Source organism: Lathamus discolor, chromosome 10, assembly GCF_037157495.1.
Source record: "Lathamus discolor isolate bLatDis1 chromosome 10, bLatDis1.hap1, whole genome shotgun sequence".
Taxonomy (NCBI): Eukaryota; Metazoa; Chordata; class Aves; order Psittaciformes; family Psittacidae; genus Lathamus; species Lathamus discolor.
In genome coordinates this window covers 4,285,094-4,305,605 of record NC_088893.1, presented here as the reverse complement: position 1 = coordinate 4,305,605, position 20,512 = coordinate 4,285,094, and the positions used below count along the sequence as shown (strand labels likewise).

General features: G+C 38.7%; 1 protein-coding gene across 1 annotated transcript in view; it reads right to left on the bottom strand.

Annotated features, from left to right (window-relative positions):
• Nucleotides 1-5,380: 5,380 nt before the first annotated feature.
• DOCK2 (dedicator of cytokinesis 2) overlaps nucleotides 5,381-20,512 on the bottom strand; it is a 166,280-nt gene continuing 151,148 nt past the window's right edge. Inside the window, exons 44-52 of the mRNA XM_065690729.1 lie at nucleotides 19,703-19,789; nucleotides 19,194-19,370; nucleotides 17,827-17,910; nucleotides 14,457-14,594; nucleotides 12,015-12,142; nucleotides 10,154-10,334; nucleotides 8,710-8,830; nucleotides 7,549-7,691; nucleotides 5,381-6,185 (exon numbers count right to left, since the gene is read on the bottom strand). Of these exons, the coding sequence (XP_065546801.1) occupies nucleotides 6,111-6,185; nucleotides 7,549-7,691; nucleotides 8,710-8,830; nucleotides 10,154-10,334; nucleotides 12,015-12,142; nucleotides 14,457-14,594; nucleotides 17,827-17,910; nucleotides 19,194-19,370; nucleotides 19,703-19,789 (1,134 nt within the window). The 3' untranslated portion in view covers nucleotides 5,381-6,110. The remainder of the gene's footprint in view (nucleotides 6,186-7,548; nucleotides 7,692-8,709; nucleotides 8,831-10,153; nucleotides 10,335-12,014; nucleotides 12,143-14,456; nucleotides 14,595-17,826; nucleotides 17,911-19,193; nucleotides 19,371-19,702; nucleotides 19,790-20,512) is intronic.

The window sequence follows — 20,512 nt, the reverse complement described above, 5'->3', positions numbered from 1 at the left end:
TTAATGTACCAGGGTTTAACTGCAGTAAACTAAGATCATCTAACTTGTGAATAAGATGATTTACAGTGTTAATAATCCTTGCACTTCCAATTGCTCCACTTCGGTTTTCCAGTATCCGGGTAGTTGGAGATCCATTGTATCGGCAAAGTATCTCAACTCCTTATCTCCCCCTAGTGACAATTCTGGGAAATATAGCGAATCAGTCGCGATCTGCCCGAGTGATAACTTCGCAATAGGTTTTTACACTGGCGTGATCACTGACCCCTTCCCAGTATTACATAGATCTAGATCTAATTCTGGGATCTGTCAAAATAACCAATTGTATATGCAAACATTTGTAAATTTTTCGTATTAGAATCCTTCATTTGCTCTGAAATCCTGTGCAAAAATTCTAAGTTTAGAGACTTGTGTCTTTCTTTTAGGTTTGCCTCCTTTGCTCTTCTCTTTTCCAGTACTGATCTCCAATAGTACTGTTTTCTTGTCTCGTGAAGGAAGTCTAAATGCATTTGTTAAGACAGATTCTATAAATTCAGGCACTGTACATTAGTACTAGTGAGTGTGCCAAAGCACTACTGAAGCGTCACTGAGAAGTCACGTAGTAAAGACTTCATGTTCCTCAGATATCTGTAAAATCCAGGTATCCACATGCTTTATTGTATTATAAAATATGATATTCCCAGCTAAAAGAGCTGCATCTAAAGCAACTCTACCCAGGGCTGTTTTCTTGGGTATAAAAACATTCTGGGGAAAATCCCTCAAAATATCTGTCAAACACAGAGGGTTTTTTTAGACCTTTTCTGGTTATAACAGTGCAAGATTTCTGCTACATGACCATCCTTTTTCTGGCTCTCAGCGTCCAACTCAGGGCATAAATACCTTAAAGGACTGGTTTCTGATCCCCATCAACTTCCATGTACCTTCTGAATCAATCACAACTTAAAGCCGTTGCAACACCATCAGCAGCTAACTAATTCAAGGTAAAGGGAAGGCCTATGAAGTGTTAACTATGAATGACAGACCACTCATGACTCTCACATTAACCTGTTAGTAAAGATGGGCTGAATACTCCCATGCATACTGGGGCATATGGACCTCCACTAATACTCATGAAACTGTATTTGTTACAAACACTCAGTGTCTGTCTAATTCTAGGGTCAGCCATACAAAAGATCACTCACTGCACAATGGAGCTTTCTGCTATCCTGGAAGTCAAAGACCTATATTGAAGTGGATAATTCTATCCAAAATTCTATCAGATCAAACTGTCCTTGCTTTAAAATCCTGATTAAATTTATGTAACATTTTTAAAGTTTATGAAATCCATGGCCTACCTGAGCTTTGTTTGCAGAGCAATTATTCATTTACAGTGTTAATCTTTAGCACACACTGCATCATGGTAGCAAATCAGGATAGAAAATTATGGACTGAGTCAATAAAGAACTACTCTCCTCACTCCATAGCAGCAAACATTGCCAATGCTGAAGTCTTTACAACTGAGGGCAGTCCCTGGAATGTTGCTCAATGTTCCCTTTCAAAAGGACCTTGAATGCCTAAGAGCAAGTAGAAACTCAGTTCTGGGCGGGAAATAGAAGTACTATAATACTAGTGACTACTCCAAGGCATCCAGGATTGGAGATGGCTGCAAACTTGTTCCATAGACTTCCATATTCCTCAGAAAAAAAAATAATCATGTAACAAGATGGGGATATCCACCTCCAAAAATCAGTGAGGAAAAGGATCCTTTAACTTTATTTTTCACTCCTCAGAAATAGTTTTAAAAAAGAGACGACACAGAAGACAGTTTGGCTTTAAATTGGCTGAATTCTCTTGATTTCTACATGAGAAGGATCCTGAGTTTGGTGGAGTTATTCTGAAGCTGGAACAAAAAAGGATCTTTTAGTCTTTTCATGATGGTTAAAGTAACATCCTTTGAAATGGAATAGCAAGTTAGCATAGAGAAAGATATGATCAGATGGCTTTAAACACAACTCCTGGACCTGACTTAGAGAGAAACCAGGTATAACAAAACATCTTCTGTTCTCCCTTGAGACTTTAAAATCAGGTTTAACAGCTGGCTTAACAGCTTTTCTTGTTTAAAAGCACCCTCATCCCATGATCAGGGTGGAACAGACCTACCTGGGAGCTTGGCAAGCACTTAGTGATTTAAGTTATATCATTATTTCAAAGATACTTCCATTACTCTTACTTGGGCTGAAATAAAAACCCCTTCATAATAAGCCTGACATGCTACAGCTGCTGCAATACTGTAACATTAGTGAACAGCTTGATCCAGAATCTCCATAGTTGTAAGTACAATAAAATATTTATGGATTTATCGTAGTCCAAAGCAGAGGTTTATACTCATTATTACAATCAGTGTAAAATCTCATTTTGACTTTGAGTATGGACTGTACTGTGTGATGCAACCAGCCTTCAGTTGTTGAATTGCTGAGACTTCTTATTCAAACTGATCAAGTCAGATCATCCAAGTCCTCTTAGCAGTTTCCCATCATCATTCCAAATTTTTGTCTTGCAGGATTCTTCACACGTACCCTCAACTCATTTTGAATGAAAGCCTCTGCTCCATCATTGCCACTAGCAATGAAGCAAGCAGCAAAGTAGCCAGACAACAAAAGCTGTGTATATCAAACGGGTTAAAGGGAGCAACTTAATCTCTAAATCCACTTTGTCACTGACATTTCAGTAACTTCAGTAACATGTCATAAAAGCATTAACCTGTCTGCCCACTCCCTGCTTTTCTAAGAACTGTGAACAAATGCTTGGCATAGGTTTATTGCTCTTTGCCAGTTCGGGTTAGGAACTGCTCTTCAGTTTTACAGTAAAATGGTTACTGCCTAAAAACACAGTAGAATTTACTAGCTGGTGCTAAAACTCCTCATCACGGCTCAGGCAACTTGATGTCCTCCTGACCGAGGAGAATTTTTCAGCTTCTTATGGAAACTGTATAGTACAGCTTCTTTGTCTTAGTAATTGTGGGAGCGTACTGCCTCTGCATCTCAAACCTCCTGTGGAAAGCAGAATAGTCCACCATTTCAATTATATGAGCTCTGTTCTCCACAGACCAGGATGGCACAAGTTCCTTCAATTTAAGCATGATGAAATTGGACACATTTCACATTCTCAGTCTTCTACACTACTAAGGTTCATGTGATGCATTAGTAACACACCTGGGAAAGACTATTTACAGTGTTGTACTGCCTTTATTTTAACATACTGCTCTGAGTTAATGCAACTTGATTGTTGTGACCATCTATCAACTATGAATAGGCTAGAAAAAGAGAAAATTGTTAATTTTATATTCTGCACTTCTGAAACCATGAAGAAATCCAATCCTCTTTCTCCCCCCACCCAGACTGGTATCCCAAGACAGAGAGTAAGAATACAGCCGTAATGAATCCTTATAGAAAGGTCAGGGACTGGATGAAACAAATTAGAGAACTAGAGAAAAAGCCAAAAGCCAGACCAAGGAATATCAAAAAGGTAAATGAAAAAAGAGCTCCTGTGATGCCTAATGTGTCTGTGGACTCCATACAGAATAACCAACAGGGCACCCACCATGCCCAGTGTGAGTTGGAATTAGATGAACTTTAAAGTCTTTTCAAACCCAAACCATTCTACGATTCTATTTACTCTCAGTTTCCACTGTCTAACAAAGAAGGTTACAGACTGTGTGTGATGCACTGTCAAGCAGTACCTGTTCAGCTTGTGACAGAAATGACAATAGGTGCTGATTTACATTTTCAAAGAGATGTTGCCAGATTGCCATACTTTTACTCTGCTATCCCAGGCCATCACTTATTCTTCACAGTATGTTCTTCAGCTGGACTAAGCTCCAGGATCCACAGTTTCTGGAAACTTGTGAATGGCTAGAGCTTGTTGTCCAAACACCCTTAAAATTCCACTCCCATGTATGTCTTGTTCTTGGCAGTTATTTTTTCTTAGTTAATTTTGCTCTGCTGCAAAGTTGATTTACTGGATTTCAGGCTTGAATCAGATCAAAAACTGGTCTGGCAAGAAGAAGAAAATCTGTGATATGGGAAAACCATCAGGATTTTTGCTGATACTCGGTAAATTTGGCGATTCTAAGCTCTTCATTAAAAATGATACTAAACCCCGAGCAAAACACACGCATCAATCTTGCACCAGTGGCTAAAGACTCAACACCAAACTTCCTTCAGATATTGTGCTCCTGCCTTCCTAGTATTTGTTTTCATTCTGTGTACATTTTTATTTTTCATCACAGTACTTAAATTAGAATTTATAATAACAGCTTGAGCTAAAACTCTCACTCTCACATGAAAATATAGCTGCAAGATGCAATAAACAAAAGAAATCCTTCAACAAGTATCTTTACAAAGAAGAAACAATTACTAAATCATCCTTTTCTTACTCATTCCTAGTAGAACAAAGCCTTGTCTTTTAAAATACTTTAGTGTGTGATATCTGTATTTCTTCAGTGTATCTGCAAATAGTATTGAAGGACAACCTGAGTACCCTCTCTTCCCCTATGTTAGCAAGATGATGAACCCCTCAGCATTTCACTTCCACTCCTAGATAACCTGCTCTATTAAACTGGGCTGTTTTGCTAGAAAAACTTTGTGCTTCCTCTGTGCTTCCTCAGCAGCAGTACCACAGGATTTTCTGCAAAAAGCAAGCGAAACAAGAAGTCCCTCAGTATCCATGCCAGCAAATAGTATGGTTAGTGTTAAACTGGCCCCATTTTGGTTTGCCGTCTACAGTTATTCTAGTGAAAAGTATTTCTTGGCACAGTATTAGTTCCAATGGCAAACATTTCAAACTTTTCACAGAAAACAATTGCTAATTATTCCTGCAGAAAACAGCTTCACACTGACAACTTGCAAAGAGAGGCTAAATTCATTACATCAATTATTCATGCTGAACATAAAAGTGTTTATAGAAATAGTTATGTGTTTCCATTGATTCAACAGTTCATCAAGGAACAATTTTAACCTCTCGGTCTTTTCCATATCCATGCAAATGGCAGTAAGGCCAGCCTCTACCATCCACAGCAAGACTCATAGTCATATTTTATTAATATAATGCCACGTAGGTATCTGAAACATTGAGGGATGAACAAAGAAAATCGATTATTCATGTTTATATGTGGATAACATAACTGACAGGCTACAGAATCCTCAGGTGCTGATGTGCAGTGCTGTGTAGCTTTATGCCAACAAGAGACCATCCTCCAACTCCACCTCATGAGTTGGAGAGACACAGAAAATCAATTTTGAGAGCAGAAGACTTGGACTCACAGAATTCCATTTGCTGTCAGTAAGAAACTATTACCTTCTATTGATGATATCTAGAGACTTCAGGGAGAAAGGTTCAAGGCAAATAAAATTTTAACATTTTATTGATGAACAGACAAAAAACCAGCTTTTGTTTATCATGCTGCTGGATGTAATAGCAACTCATACATGTGTAAATAAACTTCTGCCCATGTTTTCAACATGATAGCCACTGTTCTGAAAATAACTCAGGCATATGGTGTCAGAGTCACAGACATCACCCTGAGAAAGACTGAGGATACAGAGCAGTGTGTTGGGAGCAGCAGAGGGATCCAAGGACTGTAAATCCGGACACAGAGTACATTGTCAGTGGCTATTTTGTGCTGAGCCATCTGTTGCCTTGACTACTCAGCCAGTAATAGTTAAAAGATAGCTGGAATGTGTCTGTACCAGCTACAAAAAATGATAACTTCTGTCCTCTTTGAAAAGAACATGATCTGACTTACATTATACAGCAAGCACTGTAGGTGGCCTTTTAATACATCTTTCTTCTGAGGAGTAAGTTTTGTCATTAGGAAACACACAATGTCCTTTGACCTCTATGCCCACAGGCTCAGTGAACTTCTGTTGCATGTCCTGGTGGGCACATCTGTTGTATTTTCTTCAAATGTTATTCCTGTATATGTATCACAAGTCACTTATTGGAGCCTATTAATAGTGTCATTCCTATTTTTTATCAGCCATCTATGTTATCTTTCTTTAGAGTAGCTGGCACTTTAGGAAGTGTATGTATAGATAAGAATTTTCAGTTGAGAAGTGGTCTTGTAACAGACTCAATCACAGATCTGTAGATGAATATTTGAAATGATGCTCTACAGACTGCTTTCCATCTTCTAGAACTCTGGAAATGCGCTGGAAAACAAGAGGAACAGAGTGCCTTATGTTAAAATGACTGCTGCATTAGATTCAGATTGTATATTAATATATATATTAATTACTAGCTTGTGGCCTTAAGCTGTGGCTGAAGATTATTTTGATCAAATCCTGGACATTTTTAATTAATTTCTCCATTCCACAAAGCCTTAAACCTGTGTTTATACCTGCCCACATGATTCTACTTGTGCTGTGAAGCACTATACAAGTGAATTTCAGTCCTTTTTCAGACTTACAAAAAGGGACATTTTGTCCTTCTCATTTTATATCCTATTTAGGTTTAAATGAGACTGGATGAGATCACACTGAAAAGCTGTTACTCCTGGGTCTGAAAAGAACAAGCATGTGGTAAACTGAATAAAGTGAAATCCTACAGACTTCAAATTAATGGGTTAATTTTGTTCCTACCAGGAAAATACTATTATGAACACACCTAAATGCAGATTTTCCTACATGTTGCTCAATTGTCCCAGAACAACTGCAGAAACTAACAGATGACAAAGAAACCTATCCACCAGAAAAAAAAAACCAAAACAAAGTAAAAAAACCTAAAACAAAACAAAATTAACTTTAGCTTTGAAAGATCAGCAAAGTTGATATGTCAAACATTGTAGGTGTCACAGAATGCTTATGCAGCATGCCTATCAGTAGCTACCTGCACCTGCATTGTGTCACTCACTACCTGAAAGAACAGGAAAACCTTTTAACATTTTAATCTTAATATCTGCACTGAATACACATCATTTGCTTTCATACAATGCATTAATCACTTGTTTTAATTGTGGGAAGTTTCCACAGAAATGAGTGAAAGGTTTCCTGCTTCAAAGGAAGGCAACCTGTATGGAGCAGCATTAACTGTTCCAGCATAAGCTAAATTCTACTTCGAAAGCAGCATCTCTGCCATCGGAGATTGACCACACTGTGCATGTCTTGCCACATATGCTATGCTTACCTTACTCAGCTGCCTGTGCTAATTGCCCCATATGATTAAATCGAACAAGAAACAATCGCTTTCCTCTGCTGCTAATAAACGTTACCAAAAGCAAATCCGAATAAATGAGTAGGTCGCATGAGACCTCTTGTGGTCCCGAAGCAGAACTGCACATCGGAGCCTGCTTTTCAAAACACCTGAAGATGTACCCTCGTACTCCAGCAAGTGCAACCAGAGGCAAAGGTTTGCATCCCCACAGAGCTTCCACTCCTCCCTCTGACGAGAGCAAGGAGGGGAAAAGAAGAGTTTGACATATAATCTTCTGTTATTTTAAAATTACTTAATTTTCACAGCCTAGAATTCCTGAAGAGGCAACACTTTCTCCTTCCCCCATAAGCACACACAACTTACCATTGTTTTAAACAACTGGTTCACTTTCTTTTTTTTTAAGGTTTTCTTGTCACCATCTGAGGTGGAAGGAAACACTGGTTGACTCAATCTGTGTGATGCAATTGTTTCGTCAGGTGCCACAGGGCCAGCGGTCAGAGTTAATCCTTAGAACAGAAACATATTGGTTGAACAAAACAAAATCAAAACAGGACAGTCAGAGTGTAAGACAAAGCAGAATTCAAAATAATGAGCTACTGCCATGGCTAGAAAGAATTTAGATATCTTCATTGTAACTAAATCCTTAGAACAGAAAAGTAAGTAAGCTTACTTAGTAAGTTTAGTGGGGAAGCACTAAACTTCATTACATGAAAATTGAATAGTGAAAAAATGAACCGATTTGGTCCAAGAATTAAAAATAGATAAATACATGAAAAAGAAGTGGGCTGTGACAATCTGTTGTGTTGTGCTAAACGTCTGTTAAAGGCATCTGGAATGATAGGGACAATGAGAGGGATAGAGGAAGTGCAAGATAAGAAATGAGATATGCTATGGAAAAAGTAGGGGGTAAAGAGCATGGAAATGGGGCACATTTTCTTTACACACCCTGGCCTGGAAATGAGATCCACTTTCAGTTACACTTTCCCCTTCTCTGTCATGCAATTGTCAGTCTTTCTAATGGGCAGTTACCTTATGCTATTTTTATTTCCTCTTCCTGTGAGGAAGGCTTATGAGGCTTCTTCTCTAACATTCAAAGCAGAAGCTGAAACCCTACTATGGGGCAGCCTCTGGGGATATTCATCTGCCAAAGCACAGAGCTTCTTTTCCCGTTTCAAACGCTGCCCTCTGCTGTGAGGAGTAAGGAAGATGAAAAGACCTTTCCTCTTTCAAGGCAGGGAGAATGCCCACACTATACAACAAAGCCAAATTTGGAGCTCTAAAAGCAGTGCTTTTAGAGCTGGGCAGCACAGTGGCAGTAGCAATGCTTTTGGAACTGGGCAGCACAGTGTCAACAAGCAGTGGCAGCAGCAGCAGTCCAGGCCCACATGCACAATACACACTGTAATGTCCATCTCAGAGGCATGGAGCCACAGACAGCACTACCTGTGCCAAATCCTTTATTGCTGTTTCCTTAACACAGCAACAAAGAAGTGCGGAACTCTCATCCTACTGTAAGCAGCTTACCTGGGATAACTGGCATAGAACGACTGACAGAACTCATCTGCTTGAGGACAGAGGTTTTCTGAGGTGCCACTGCATGCTCTGAGAGGTTGGTGTCACTCATGAACTCGTATTTCCTCAACACCTGTTTAATAAAGAAAACCAATAAAAACCCCAAAGTCCATTAACGATGAACTGAGATGTCAGCAACAAAGATGCAAGCAAAACAGGATTTTGTGAAAAGCATAAAAGAAAATAACTAAAATCCAAACTATTATGCCTAACCCAAGTCCTTTTTGGGATTGTTTGCAGAGTAAACTAAAAGTAACTAAAAGCATTAGACCAAATTAGATCAAATATTTTATACTAGCTAAAAATATGTCATGATTTGGGAGATGATTTATATATTATATTCCTATCATATCTGTGGAATAATGCCATCAGCCAGCTCTGGCTGTGATCTGCAAAGGAAAATGAAGTCTTGAATACATTTCTGACTATTGCAATTCCATAGACTGCTTGGCTGCTGCAAGATTGTCACCTTTTTTCTGAAGCAAAAGAAAATCCTGTGACTCAGTAAGCACTGAGATTCCCACAGCAAGGTGTGTGTTACCTAATATAATCACAAGACAAAGGTGTTGCTTGGTTTTGGATATTAACGCTTCTCAAAGCATGACTGTGCTATATAGCTCTCTTTTGTCTGAGGACATGTAGTGTAAGACAACCTCCATAAGCTTCTCCTTGTTCCCCAAAAGAATCTTAGCTTTCTACTGAATTCACTTTGCCTTTGATGATTCCTACAATTTTTTTTTTATCAAATGACTTATGCTCTCCCCATGGAGCTGAACAATCTCTTGTTGCCAGACAATTTAATTTCGATAGGGCTTCTACAGCAAGAGGACACCTTTCAAAATTGTTACTGTCCATTACATAAGTCATTTTAATGATCTAGCAGTGCAATAAAAGCACCCAGATGATCTGTGGAGCGAGAGATGCCAGTGATTCCAAACTTCAGTCTGGCACTGTTTGAGGAACACTATTTGCAAGCTTGCAGTTTCCTAACAGATGCATGTTCCATAACAAGGTACAAAATGTACAGGGCTCATCACTTCCCGAACAGCCCTGACTGCAGAGGTGCCATGAAATGGCAGCACAGGCAGTTGCCTCTCTGCTGGCTGAACCTGCCCAGCGCAGTACCCCAGTTTAAGCTAACGGAGCTTCAAAATTTGCAACTTCAGGGCTTTAGTATCTGTCATCATAAGCAAGAGGAGATGTTCTGATTTTTGCCCTGATTTGTTTCTTCCTCAGCACCTCACAGGTTTCATTCATAGCAGGGCAGACCATCTCTGCATCCTGCATATTTCCCTTTATGGCAGAGTTTTATGTGGGTTTATTTATTTTCCCGTGCAAAGCAGTAGTGTCTTCTTTTTTATAGAATATTAAATACTACTGTAAGTCAGTAACATACACATTTCATGTCAGACATAGAGATATCAGGTGCTGTCTTCTCATCAGCAAACACCACACTGCTTCTCTTTGTTCTTTTTTTGGACTTTCTCCTCTTGACTTCAGGGTGAGGATTAATTTGCAGAGCAGTCTCCTCCGGTTCTGCTTTCCCTTGCTTTGGTAGCACTACCTCCAGATCAAAGCTGCAGGAGGAAAAGAAGAAAGTACAAGTTGCTGAGTGATATTTTAAAAGCCACTGGCATTCTGATGTCATTTCCCCATGAAATATAAATGCGGGTCATCCTTTCCTTTGACTTTCTATGCAGCCTTGCAAACTGTTGGCAAAATGTATATGATGTACTTCAGCTGGCAACTGTAGATACAAAGGAAATACCTTCAGGGGGTATGACCTTGTCTTAAAATCTTGCAAAGAATGCAAAATATTAACATGAGTTCAAATCCCTTTTTAAAGGTTTGTGCATTAGCTTAAGAACTAGACTAAACAGAGTTAAGAGCTCATATGGCAAGTTTAAGTGCAGTGATGATGGTGCTGACATGCTCTTTTAGTTGTTGAAAACAGTTGAACATAGTATTTATTGTCATGTTTTAAATGCATTCTCCTGTTTATTTCACCAGACTGAGCAACAAAACATATAATTGATTAAAAAAAAACCTCAACAAACCCAAAATCTCCCTCCTCTCCCTCTAATTTTATAATTTCAAAAATTACGCCATTTTTAATTAAAAAAACCCCAAACAGGTATTAAATTGGTGCTGGCTTTACACCCTCTGAACTTACTTTACTCCCCTCCTGAACTTATTTTACAACATAAAAATTGATAAATGAAGCAGCCTGGTGAATCTATTGACCTGCGCTTCCTAGAAATAAATTAGCATCATAAGAATTGAAAATAGTCTCATGATTCAGCTGCCTGGTTCCATAAGAGGTGTCTTGCTTTCCTAGGGACCTGGGGCTGGCAGATGTGACACAAATCATGGCTGTGTGCTACACCCTACTTGAGTAGAAGCTGAGGGGCAGGAATAGGAGCCTGGGGCCTCTCATAATATGTGATACTACACATCCTTGTTAGGCAGCTCAGAAAACTGAAGTAGTGTTAAACAACAAACTGACCATAAAACATGCCAGAACAGAGGGGTATCTTAAAAAGGAGCACTCCAAGTTAGAGGCATACACCTTTGGACTTCTAAAAAGTGAAGTAATCACAAAAGGAGTTCAGATGTTTGAAAAAAATCACAATGAAAAACTGCTCAGCAAGATCCATTTTACATTTAGCTGGGAAGAAGTTCAATGTGCCCAAACGATAATTTATGAAGCAAATAAAACAATTTCTGAGTGAAAAATCTACTCAGTATACCTATAACTGTCCTCTCAACCTTTGTGTTTCCCAGTGCTGCAGTTAAACAAGCAGATTAGGCAAACATCACATCACTGCAGGCTTTACTAAAACGTTCCACCTCCTTACCAGTAATTTTGTGAAGGATGTCCTTTTCCTCTCTAATTTTGACAAGCAAAAAGATGCTCATTAAATTAAAAGCTGTAGAAAAAGAAACTTGCAGTTTCTTTTTATAGGCTTTCTTATTTTTTGAAATGTCACTTAGATTTTAAAACACTTGTCTTCTGAAAATGAAATGCCAGTTTTTCAGTGAGAGTTGAGTATATTTTGTGTATTAAGGTTGCAATACGGAGGCTCTAAGCCTGGAGGAAGTGATAGCTACAGTTAAAAATAATTTTGGCATAATCTGAAGAGACTGTTAATGGTCTTTATCCTTGAATGCCTTTTTTAAAATATCTTTTAGTTTCATCCCATAAAACTGCTTAAAAACAGGACTGAAAGAAGATGTGTATTGTATTCATAACCAACCTTTCTGAAGTAGTTTTGTTTGGAGTACTGCAGTCTGAATTCATGGAAGACAGTGAAATAACTGACAACTGGCGATAGGATCTCAGCATCGACCTCGGCCGTCCTACTTTCTTGTCATCAAAGTCTGGCTGCAGGATGGAAAAGAGAACCACATTCTATCACACAACTTGGTGTGAACCTCACTTCATCCCTCGTCACTAGGTCTTGATGATAGTACAGACGTTTTAACACATTTGTCATGAAAGAACTTACTTGCTATCATTAATTATATTCTGTCTGAATACGCTCTTAAGACCTCCCAAACTTGATGACACAGTGAGTAGTTAAAGAAACTACAAATGACATAATAAACTGCATGCTTTGAAAAAGAAATTAAGAGAAACAGTGTCTGCTGATCTTATTTCAGTCAGACCTGGGGCACCATTAACATACTTGCTTGGGTAAATGGATTTAGCTAGTCCTTGTTCCAAGATGGTAAACATGCTCTGTCTCCAACACAACAGGTTCTGCCATCTCTATATGTTAATGTGGCTTTTTAAAATTAGATGTTTACAAATTTGGACAAAATTAATATTGCCCTAGCAGCCAGAGAAGAACAGGACTCCTCTGCATGTCACCACATATCCATACAAGCAGCACCAACTCCCTCTGCAAAGGTTGAAGAGTGTATGTATGTTCTGCAGTGGAAGGAGAAAAAGGAGATACCACTCCAGATCTTCTTGAAGAAGATTTAGCTGTCACATTGGAAATATTAAGCTTAATTAAAGCTTATTAAACTTAGCAGCCTGATACAAAATTAACTGAAACAATCTGACTTAATTCCAGACATCTTCCTGTTACTCTTGTTAGTAAGATGAGGACAACCGTCACGTTTCTTGGCTAATTCTAGAACTGTTTTCTTTCTTTTCAGGGGTGACTTCTTGGGTCTAAATTTGTAGAGTGCAGTTAGCTTTTCTCTGTTTTTGTGTTTGGGTGTTTCCTGGGTGGGCACATCTCCCTCGAGTTAGCTCATCAGTGTCGGGATATGAGACAGGCTTTGGAGAATTTACCCATGCGTGCAAATCACAAACTAATTTTCCAACCTCCTTCAGTTTCTATCCTATAAACAGGATATGAACAGCTTCAAAAAACATTTCATATCAAAAGTATGGGGGTTTGTTCTGATTGTCCAGAAAATATTAAAAATCCATGTATAATTTCATGTGCCAAATTCCCAAATGCTTTGCTTCTGTTGTCATTTCTCACCATCTAGCAGAAGACTGGGAAACATTTGTTATTTCAAGAATTACTTTCAAGTGTTTTGCAGAGTTTGCATGCAATGAGTTTACATGCTGCTCATCCTTTGAATGTCTGGAATCTTGTGATAGAAACACAATAGCTGCACAACTTGGTTGGGTATTTTTCTTTTCTGGTAGTGAAAAAGTTCAGGCTAGCCACCAGAGAGTCTCAGACATGGCAAAAGGGCAGCAGTGACACTCGCAAAGAACATTTTCTGCTCTTGGAAACTTATAAATAGGTTGCTTTTGCTGAAGTGCTGATCTGTAAGGGTGCTGAAGGGTTCAAGCATTAGCAATATTGCTAGATGTAGATTACAACCTCTTTATTATTGCAAGGATGGTGGCATGGGACTAAAAATAGGAAAAACACTCAGATAAATATATAGCATTTTCATCATTTTCATGCTTTGTAACACAGCACAATATATAGAATAGTTAGGGTTGGAAAGGACCTTAAGATCATCGAGTTGCAACCCCCCTGCCATGGACAGGGACACATCCAAAATTTAGGTTAGAAACTTGCTACTTTTTCCCTTAAAACAGAAGAAAGAAATACTTTTATAAAATCATCAACATGAAAGCAACAACATAAAATACTTTCCAAGGCAACTGTTGTTTAATCACAAAAAGCAGCCAACATCATTCTTGCTAGCCTGCACAAGCTCAGCTAGACTATTTTATTGACGAATTGTCTGGAGAGTTTGCGTTTGGAAGTTATCCTTCAATTCCCATATATTTCAGCTTGGTGTCAACTAATATTTATAGTATTATCCACATGATAGGGTTTACTTCACAGCACAGCTGGAAGTGGCTAGCACAGGGAGACATCAATTGTAGATCAAAGCCCTAAACCACTAAGAAAACTTACAAAGAGAAGAAACATGAAAATTTACTTTTTCTTCCATAGAAGGCAGTAAAGAATTGTAATTTTAATAGACATAATAAAATACTCCAAGTCTTCCAGATACATGAGAGAATTGAATTAACTCTTTGACTATGGAACTCAGGTCCAGCTACCTTCAGATTACAAGAAAACCCACCAGCAGAAGTTTAGTATGTGTTTTTGTGTAGAGCAGCAAGATGTGTATTAAGAGAATAAAGAGAATTTTGCAGAAGAGATAAATATAAAGAGAAATTGCAGAAGAGGTTAAAAGGAGAACAATACCAATTCTCTGGCTCCATATTGCTTTTCCACTTTAACTTTTAAATGCTTGAAACATTCCTCCATACGGTCATGGAAAGGACGAAGATTATCAGAAACTCTTCTTTCATGAATTTTAATTCCAGCCCCAAGGAAAGGTATCTTAAGTAGGGGGATAAAAAAAGAGGAAGTGAGAATATTAAACAGTATCTGACAACCCCTCTGGCTCCGCTTAAAGTATCTGCTAAGTCAACTGCAACACTCTTCCTGTGATTGGCAGATAGATTTGCCAGTTGATCTCAGCTTCTAGCAGCAAGAGAAGGGAAGGACTCTTCAAGAATGAGCTTGCTCAGTAAGTTTTTGAGGCATGCTCGCTGCCTCATAGTGACTGTTCTGTCTCTCTTGTGTGCTTTAATGTTAATCCCTTATGATATTAAACACACTATGTGAGCCTTTAAAAACATTCTTAGACTTCTATCCCACCTGCTTCTGAAGGTGCCTGCCATAGTTTACAAGAAAGAAGGTAGGGATGAAAAGATATCCAAATGGATTCCAGGCAGGTGGTTTCATACCCTTTTCTTTCAAATGGAGGATTAAGCAAGCTTAAGGGAAAGGTTCCAATCAATCTTTTGGGGCTTCCTCATGTGATCACTTTGACAAATGCTGCAACAATTCAGTATGTGAATGTCTGGTTACTGAAGGGGACCTCTTCCTTTCTCCTCAATTTTATGCTGCAGACTTCCTCTGTTCTCCCCACATGTCAAGAAATATTCAGTACAACAATGAACAACTCAAGCCACGAACAGAGGCAGCTTGCAGTGTCCAGACTGACTGTGCTCAGTCCTACCCCTGTGCTTTTTGGTTTTGCTGCTCATCCTTTAGGATAGCTATTTTGCATTCATGTTTGGAGCTTTTTCTGTAAAATCCATTTAGATTCCATGCTTCCTTTTGGTGTTCTGACCCCATAAATAATGCTGTAAACATCAGTCCACCGCTGACTTGATCCTACTTAATGGAAGGCCAATTTCAATATAACTTTTAAAAACATGATATTAAAGCCCATCTATTACAGACAGATCTGTTTGTCCTCTTTTGAGGGATTTGCAGGCATAGATATAAATTACCACCTTACGGTGTTACGATCAACTTATACCAGTAAATCCTCTGAGTACTTCAGATGCTCAGAAAGCAACCATATACAGAGCCTGCGGTGGGCGATGATACAGAAGAAGCTGTAAAGGTTGGTAACTCAAACCAATAATCAAACTGAGATCAATCAAAATGAAACAGGAAGAATCTTCAGAAACATTAAGAAAAGCAAAAAAAAAAAAACAAAAACAAAACCATTAAAACCATTTTAAGATTCATTTTAAAGGCTGAGAGGAATAAATGGTTAAGTCTTGTTGTTTCTAATCTATGAAACACAGATAAATCATAGAACCATAGAGCAGTTTGGGTTCAAAGGCACCTTTAAAGCTCATCCAGTCCCAACCCCTGCCACAGGCAGGGACACCTTCCACTGGAGCAGCTTGCTCCAAACCCCTGTGTCCAACCTGGCCTTGAACACTGCCAGGGATGGGGCAGCCACAGCTTCTCTGGGCACCCTGTGCCAGTGCCTCAGCACCCTCACAAGGAAGAGCTTCTGCCTAAGAGCTCATCTCAGTCTCCCCTCTGGCAGGTTAAAGCCATTCCCCTTGGCCTGTCCCTGCAGGCCCTTGTCCCAAGCCCCTCTCCAGGGTTCTTGTAGCCCCTTTAGGGACTGGGAGCTGCTCTAAAGTCTCTTGGGAGCCTTCTCTTCTCCAGGCTGAATAAGCCCAGCTCTCCCAGCCTGGCTCCAGGGCAGAGCTGCTCCAGCCCTCTCAGCACTGGTATAAATTGACAAGCATCAATACAAATATAGATAGTAATAATTTCTATTTGGACTAGATAATGCAAATAGAATTGATGATTTCTAAGGTCATGTTTTTCTTCCATTATCATGACAAACGCTTAGGTCAATAAAGAGAGTCATTTTCCCTTGAATCTCAGTAAAAAATAGAGGGGGTTTTCTGCTACCACCTCCTATAGATGGATTTTCCTCTTTGAGGGCAAAAGGGTTCCTGCAGGATTGGTGATATATGTTATTGGTTTTTTATATATATATATATATATATATTATTGGTTATGTAATTATACATGTATAAATAATAAGCAGAAAATAATAAATAGAAATATAAATTACCTAAACCAAACCAAGACAACAAATAACCTTGGTGCTGCTAGTATAGGCAGAATATTCAGTTTTCACCTGGAGATATAGCTTACAAATATTTCCTAATGGCCTTCCATGCTATTTGTGACACAAAAGGCAGGTAGCAGCAATCTTGTAGGTTCACTGAGCATGAATGTAACTTCTGAGAGCAACTAGCACTCTGTTTCTCATGTAAAAATTCAACCCCACAAACAAACAGAAGCCAAGGAACACCCACTTCTAGGAAAACTGCTTCCGAAGAGAATTTCTAACATTTGCAACTGTTTGTTTCCTCAGAAATTCATGAAGGCTTATGACTTTTGTCATGCCCTGGTTTGCCTCCAGGAATACAACCTAGGTTTGAAATCCTGTCCCTTTTAACTATAAATGTAGCCCACAATATGTGGCTTTTGACGAGCCACTCCAAACAATGTGTTCTACAAAGTGCTTTTTTGGCCTACTGCTTTCCCTGAGACATAAAGAGATTTACGGGTAACACCCCTGACTCTTGGCAGCATTTCATCGAACAACTGACCCTATAATAATGACACTCCTCAGGAAATATGATGCGATTCTTTTAATTAAGCCATTTCTCCAGTTTAGGCACAGATTTTCAAAAACCTGAAGGACAGGATCACTTAGATCCCCAAGAATGTATTATCAATCACGTGCCACATCAGAGGGTGAGGAGTCATAGCTGTGAGATTCCAGCAGTGATCTTAATGGGTCAGTAATACATGCTTCCTGTTACGCACATTAAAATTGAAAGAACTGAAGTCATTGTTCCTACTACTAATATCTAAAGAGGGCAATAGATAGATAGTTCTTTTACAACTATATATACTCTGAAACGTAACATATAGCCTAAGAGAGAGTCTTTTACTATGAATCCATTTTCAAAAAACTCAATGAACTCATCACAGAACTAGGCAGAAAAATCTGTAACAAGAACCTCATTCTTCTACCCTTCCCTGCGCTTCAGGGAAACAGTAAAAAACCCCAACCAACCAACCAACACACCTTTGCCCACCCCACTACCCACCCCCCCAAAAAAAAATAATGGTAAAAATGAGTCATCTAAATGCTATGTTCTCCTGATAGAAAAGAGCAGACCAAAGGAATAGCTGAGGAAGGCTCAGATGACTGCTGTCAGTAAGAAGTTACCTGCCAAGCAATTAGATCTTTGAGTCTATTCAGCTTTTCCAGATCCTGTGGATGATCTCTGCTATATTCATCTGTAAAGAAAGCCTTAGACAAAAAAAATTATTCAGTCCATCATTTTGACAGTAAAAGAGATCAGTCATTACTGCAGTGACTCTGACTGGTGACCACAACGTTGGCCATTGAACCAGAGCGACACATGCATGCTCCTCAACCAGACAGTAATTCCTCATTGTACCAGCTGCGGACTGAGGTACTCTGTTTTGGTAAAATGTATTCAGTCTGTGTCCAACACTTCTGAGTCTAAGACCCTTACTATGAAACCCAGTTATTGTTTTATTAAGCTTGCACTCAAAAAGAGTTGCATATTTGGAGTACCATGATTTACATGGATAAATGATCACTTTATTAAAGTACCCTACTTACTGACATAAGTCAGCCTTAGACAGGAGTCTCTCTCTGCCATTGACAAGCAGAGCCAGACACTGTGTACACACTGCCTTTTGCTGCTCAAAGATCTCATCCCCCACATACAAAAGAAGAATGTAGCGATTAGTCCATGACTGCAAATAGCTAAACAAATGATACTTGAGGACTAACATAGCATAAGCCATACTCCTCCAGCATAGCTCATGCTTACCACATATAATTCATGTGTGTACATATATATACATGCACATATGGCATTGTTTCAGCACTGAGTCTATCTGATGTGCTGAGCCTGCTACTGGGCTTGGCACTTGCTTTTTCTGCAGCTGTTGGGAAACCCCCTGTTGATTTTAATCCCAAACTTTAATAATTTAGAATTTAAATTTATATTAGTTTTTAGCATTCCTATTTTCTCTCCTGCTGCACCTTCACAAGGTGGCCTTAGGGACAATTTTTCTACAGTTCAGTTCCAAAAGACATTCTATTTTCCGTGTATTGCCAGAACAGGTTTTATTTGTGTTCCCATTTTTTACAACAAAACCTGCTATACAGAAACTGCCGTTACTGAGGAAACCTGGTGACAGTTGGATTGCTAACTGACATCTCAATACTCCAGACCTACTGTAAGATAAAGTTGTTCATTTACTCCAGGCCAAATCTTTTGATGTGTGAGAACCTATTTAGCCACAAAAAGGGTATTTTTGTCCCACAAACATATGAAATCCCTCATAACTGCAATTAATACTGAGCTTTAGTTACACTAGTTGCTAGTTTCTGCTTTCAAAGACAGATGTGACCAGGATATGAGGATCTCTTAATCACTGGAGTTATGGCTTTCATAGTCCCAGTCCACATTTCACTGCCACTTTGACTAAAGGATGTAATGGAATTACGGTATACTGTATCAGAATATGTTCTTTGCATTGACTTAAAGCTCTCACCTTCTCATATTTAGCAAAGCCACCCATAACCGCTGGATCAACAATTCCATTCAGAAGCATAGAAAGTGGATTGATAGGAAGGTTCTCATCACTCTGGTATTGGTTAATCATCATCAGAATCTTTTCATTCGTCATGGACATAGTCTCAATGGCATTCTCCAAAGGACTAATTGTAGTCTATAAAGAAACAAAAAACTTCTTAGGTTTATAAAGAGATAAAAAGGTCTTTTTGGTTTTATGAGACTGTTGTTCATGTATATGCACAACATTCTTAATATTCATCAAACCAACAGAGATTTGTTCAATTCCCTTAGGACTTGGTGCTGAAGCTATAAATCAGGTGTAAGATACATTGATCCTAGCAATAGAAAGATAAAATGTAAGTAGTTACAGTTTTGTAGATATAAAAATAAGTAATTAAAATAGTCTTGTGTGATAAATTCACAAATTTGTACACGAGGATGTGTATAGATACATGTTATTTGGGTTCTCAGCATGTTGATACACACCTGCGACATGGCGACAACCTCAAACCATCGTAAAATCCCAGGAAGTTTGTATGCTGTAACAAACGATGTTCTCTCAATCCACATAGACTATTAAAAAAACATAGCAGGGAGAAAATTGTATGTCAGGATTTAAACTTTAATCTTTCCTGCCTTCTGGAATGTCAGAGTCTAAGCATATAGATGGAAACTATATGCACATTTTTGCATTAAAGGACTCTACGAAATGAATCAAGCACAGCAATCTGCACAAATCATTTGTCTGGTTTCAGATTACGTCATCTGTAGCACAAAGCAGAGGAAAAAGAAAATCACTTTTGCATCTTTTGGTATCTACTCGTATTTTTGTCATTACAGATTGAATGACCACAACTAAATGACCTACTTTCACCTCTACCCAGATTATTCTTCCTCCCTCCACATATTTCTGCAATTAAACCCAGTAATACCCCTGCAACAACTTGCCAGCATTCTTACACTTTTCTGCTCCTTTCTTTTCTTCTTTGAACAAGACTAGCTGTTCATATTTTAAAATGCCACTAGTTCATTTATGCTATTGCTCCTTATTTCACCAGTATCAGCTCATCTACCTTCACCTATCTGAAGCAAGTATGAATATTATCTACTGTCATCAGCAGTGAAAACAGTAATGACATAGGTTTTGTAAAACAATTCCAAGGTATATTCATAAATGGTTTCAAAACTCTCTGGTTTGCAAAGGAAGTTGATGTGCATCATGAGTCTTGGTAATACAGTGCAAAGCTGAGATGTCAAGGTAGAGTTTGCATTTGAAGTATTGAATTTAACAGCGGG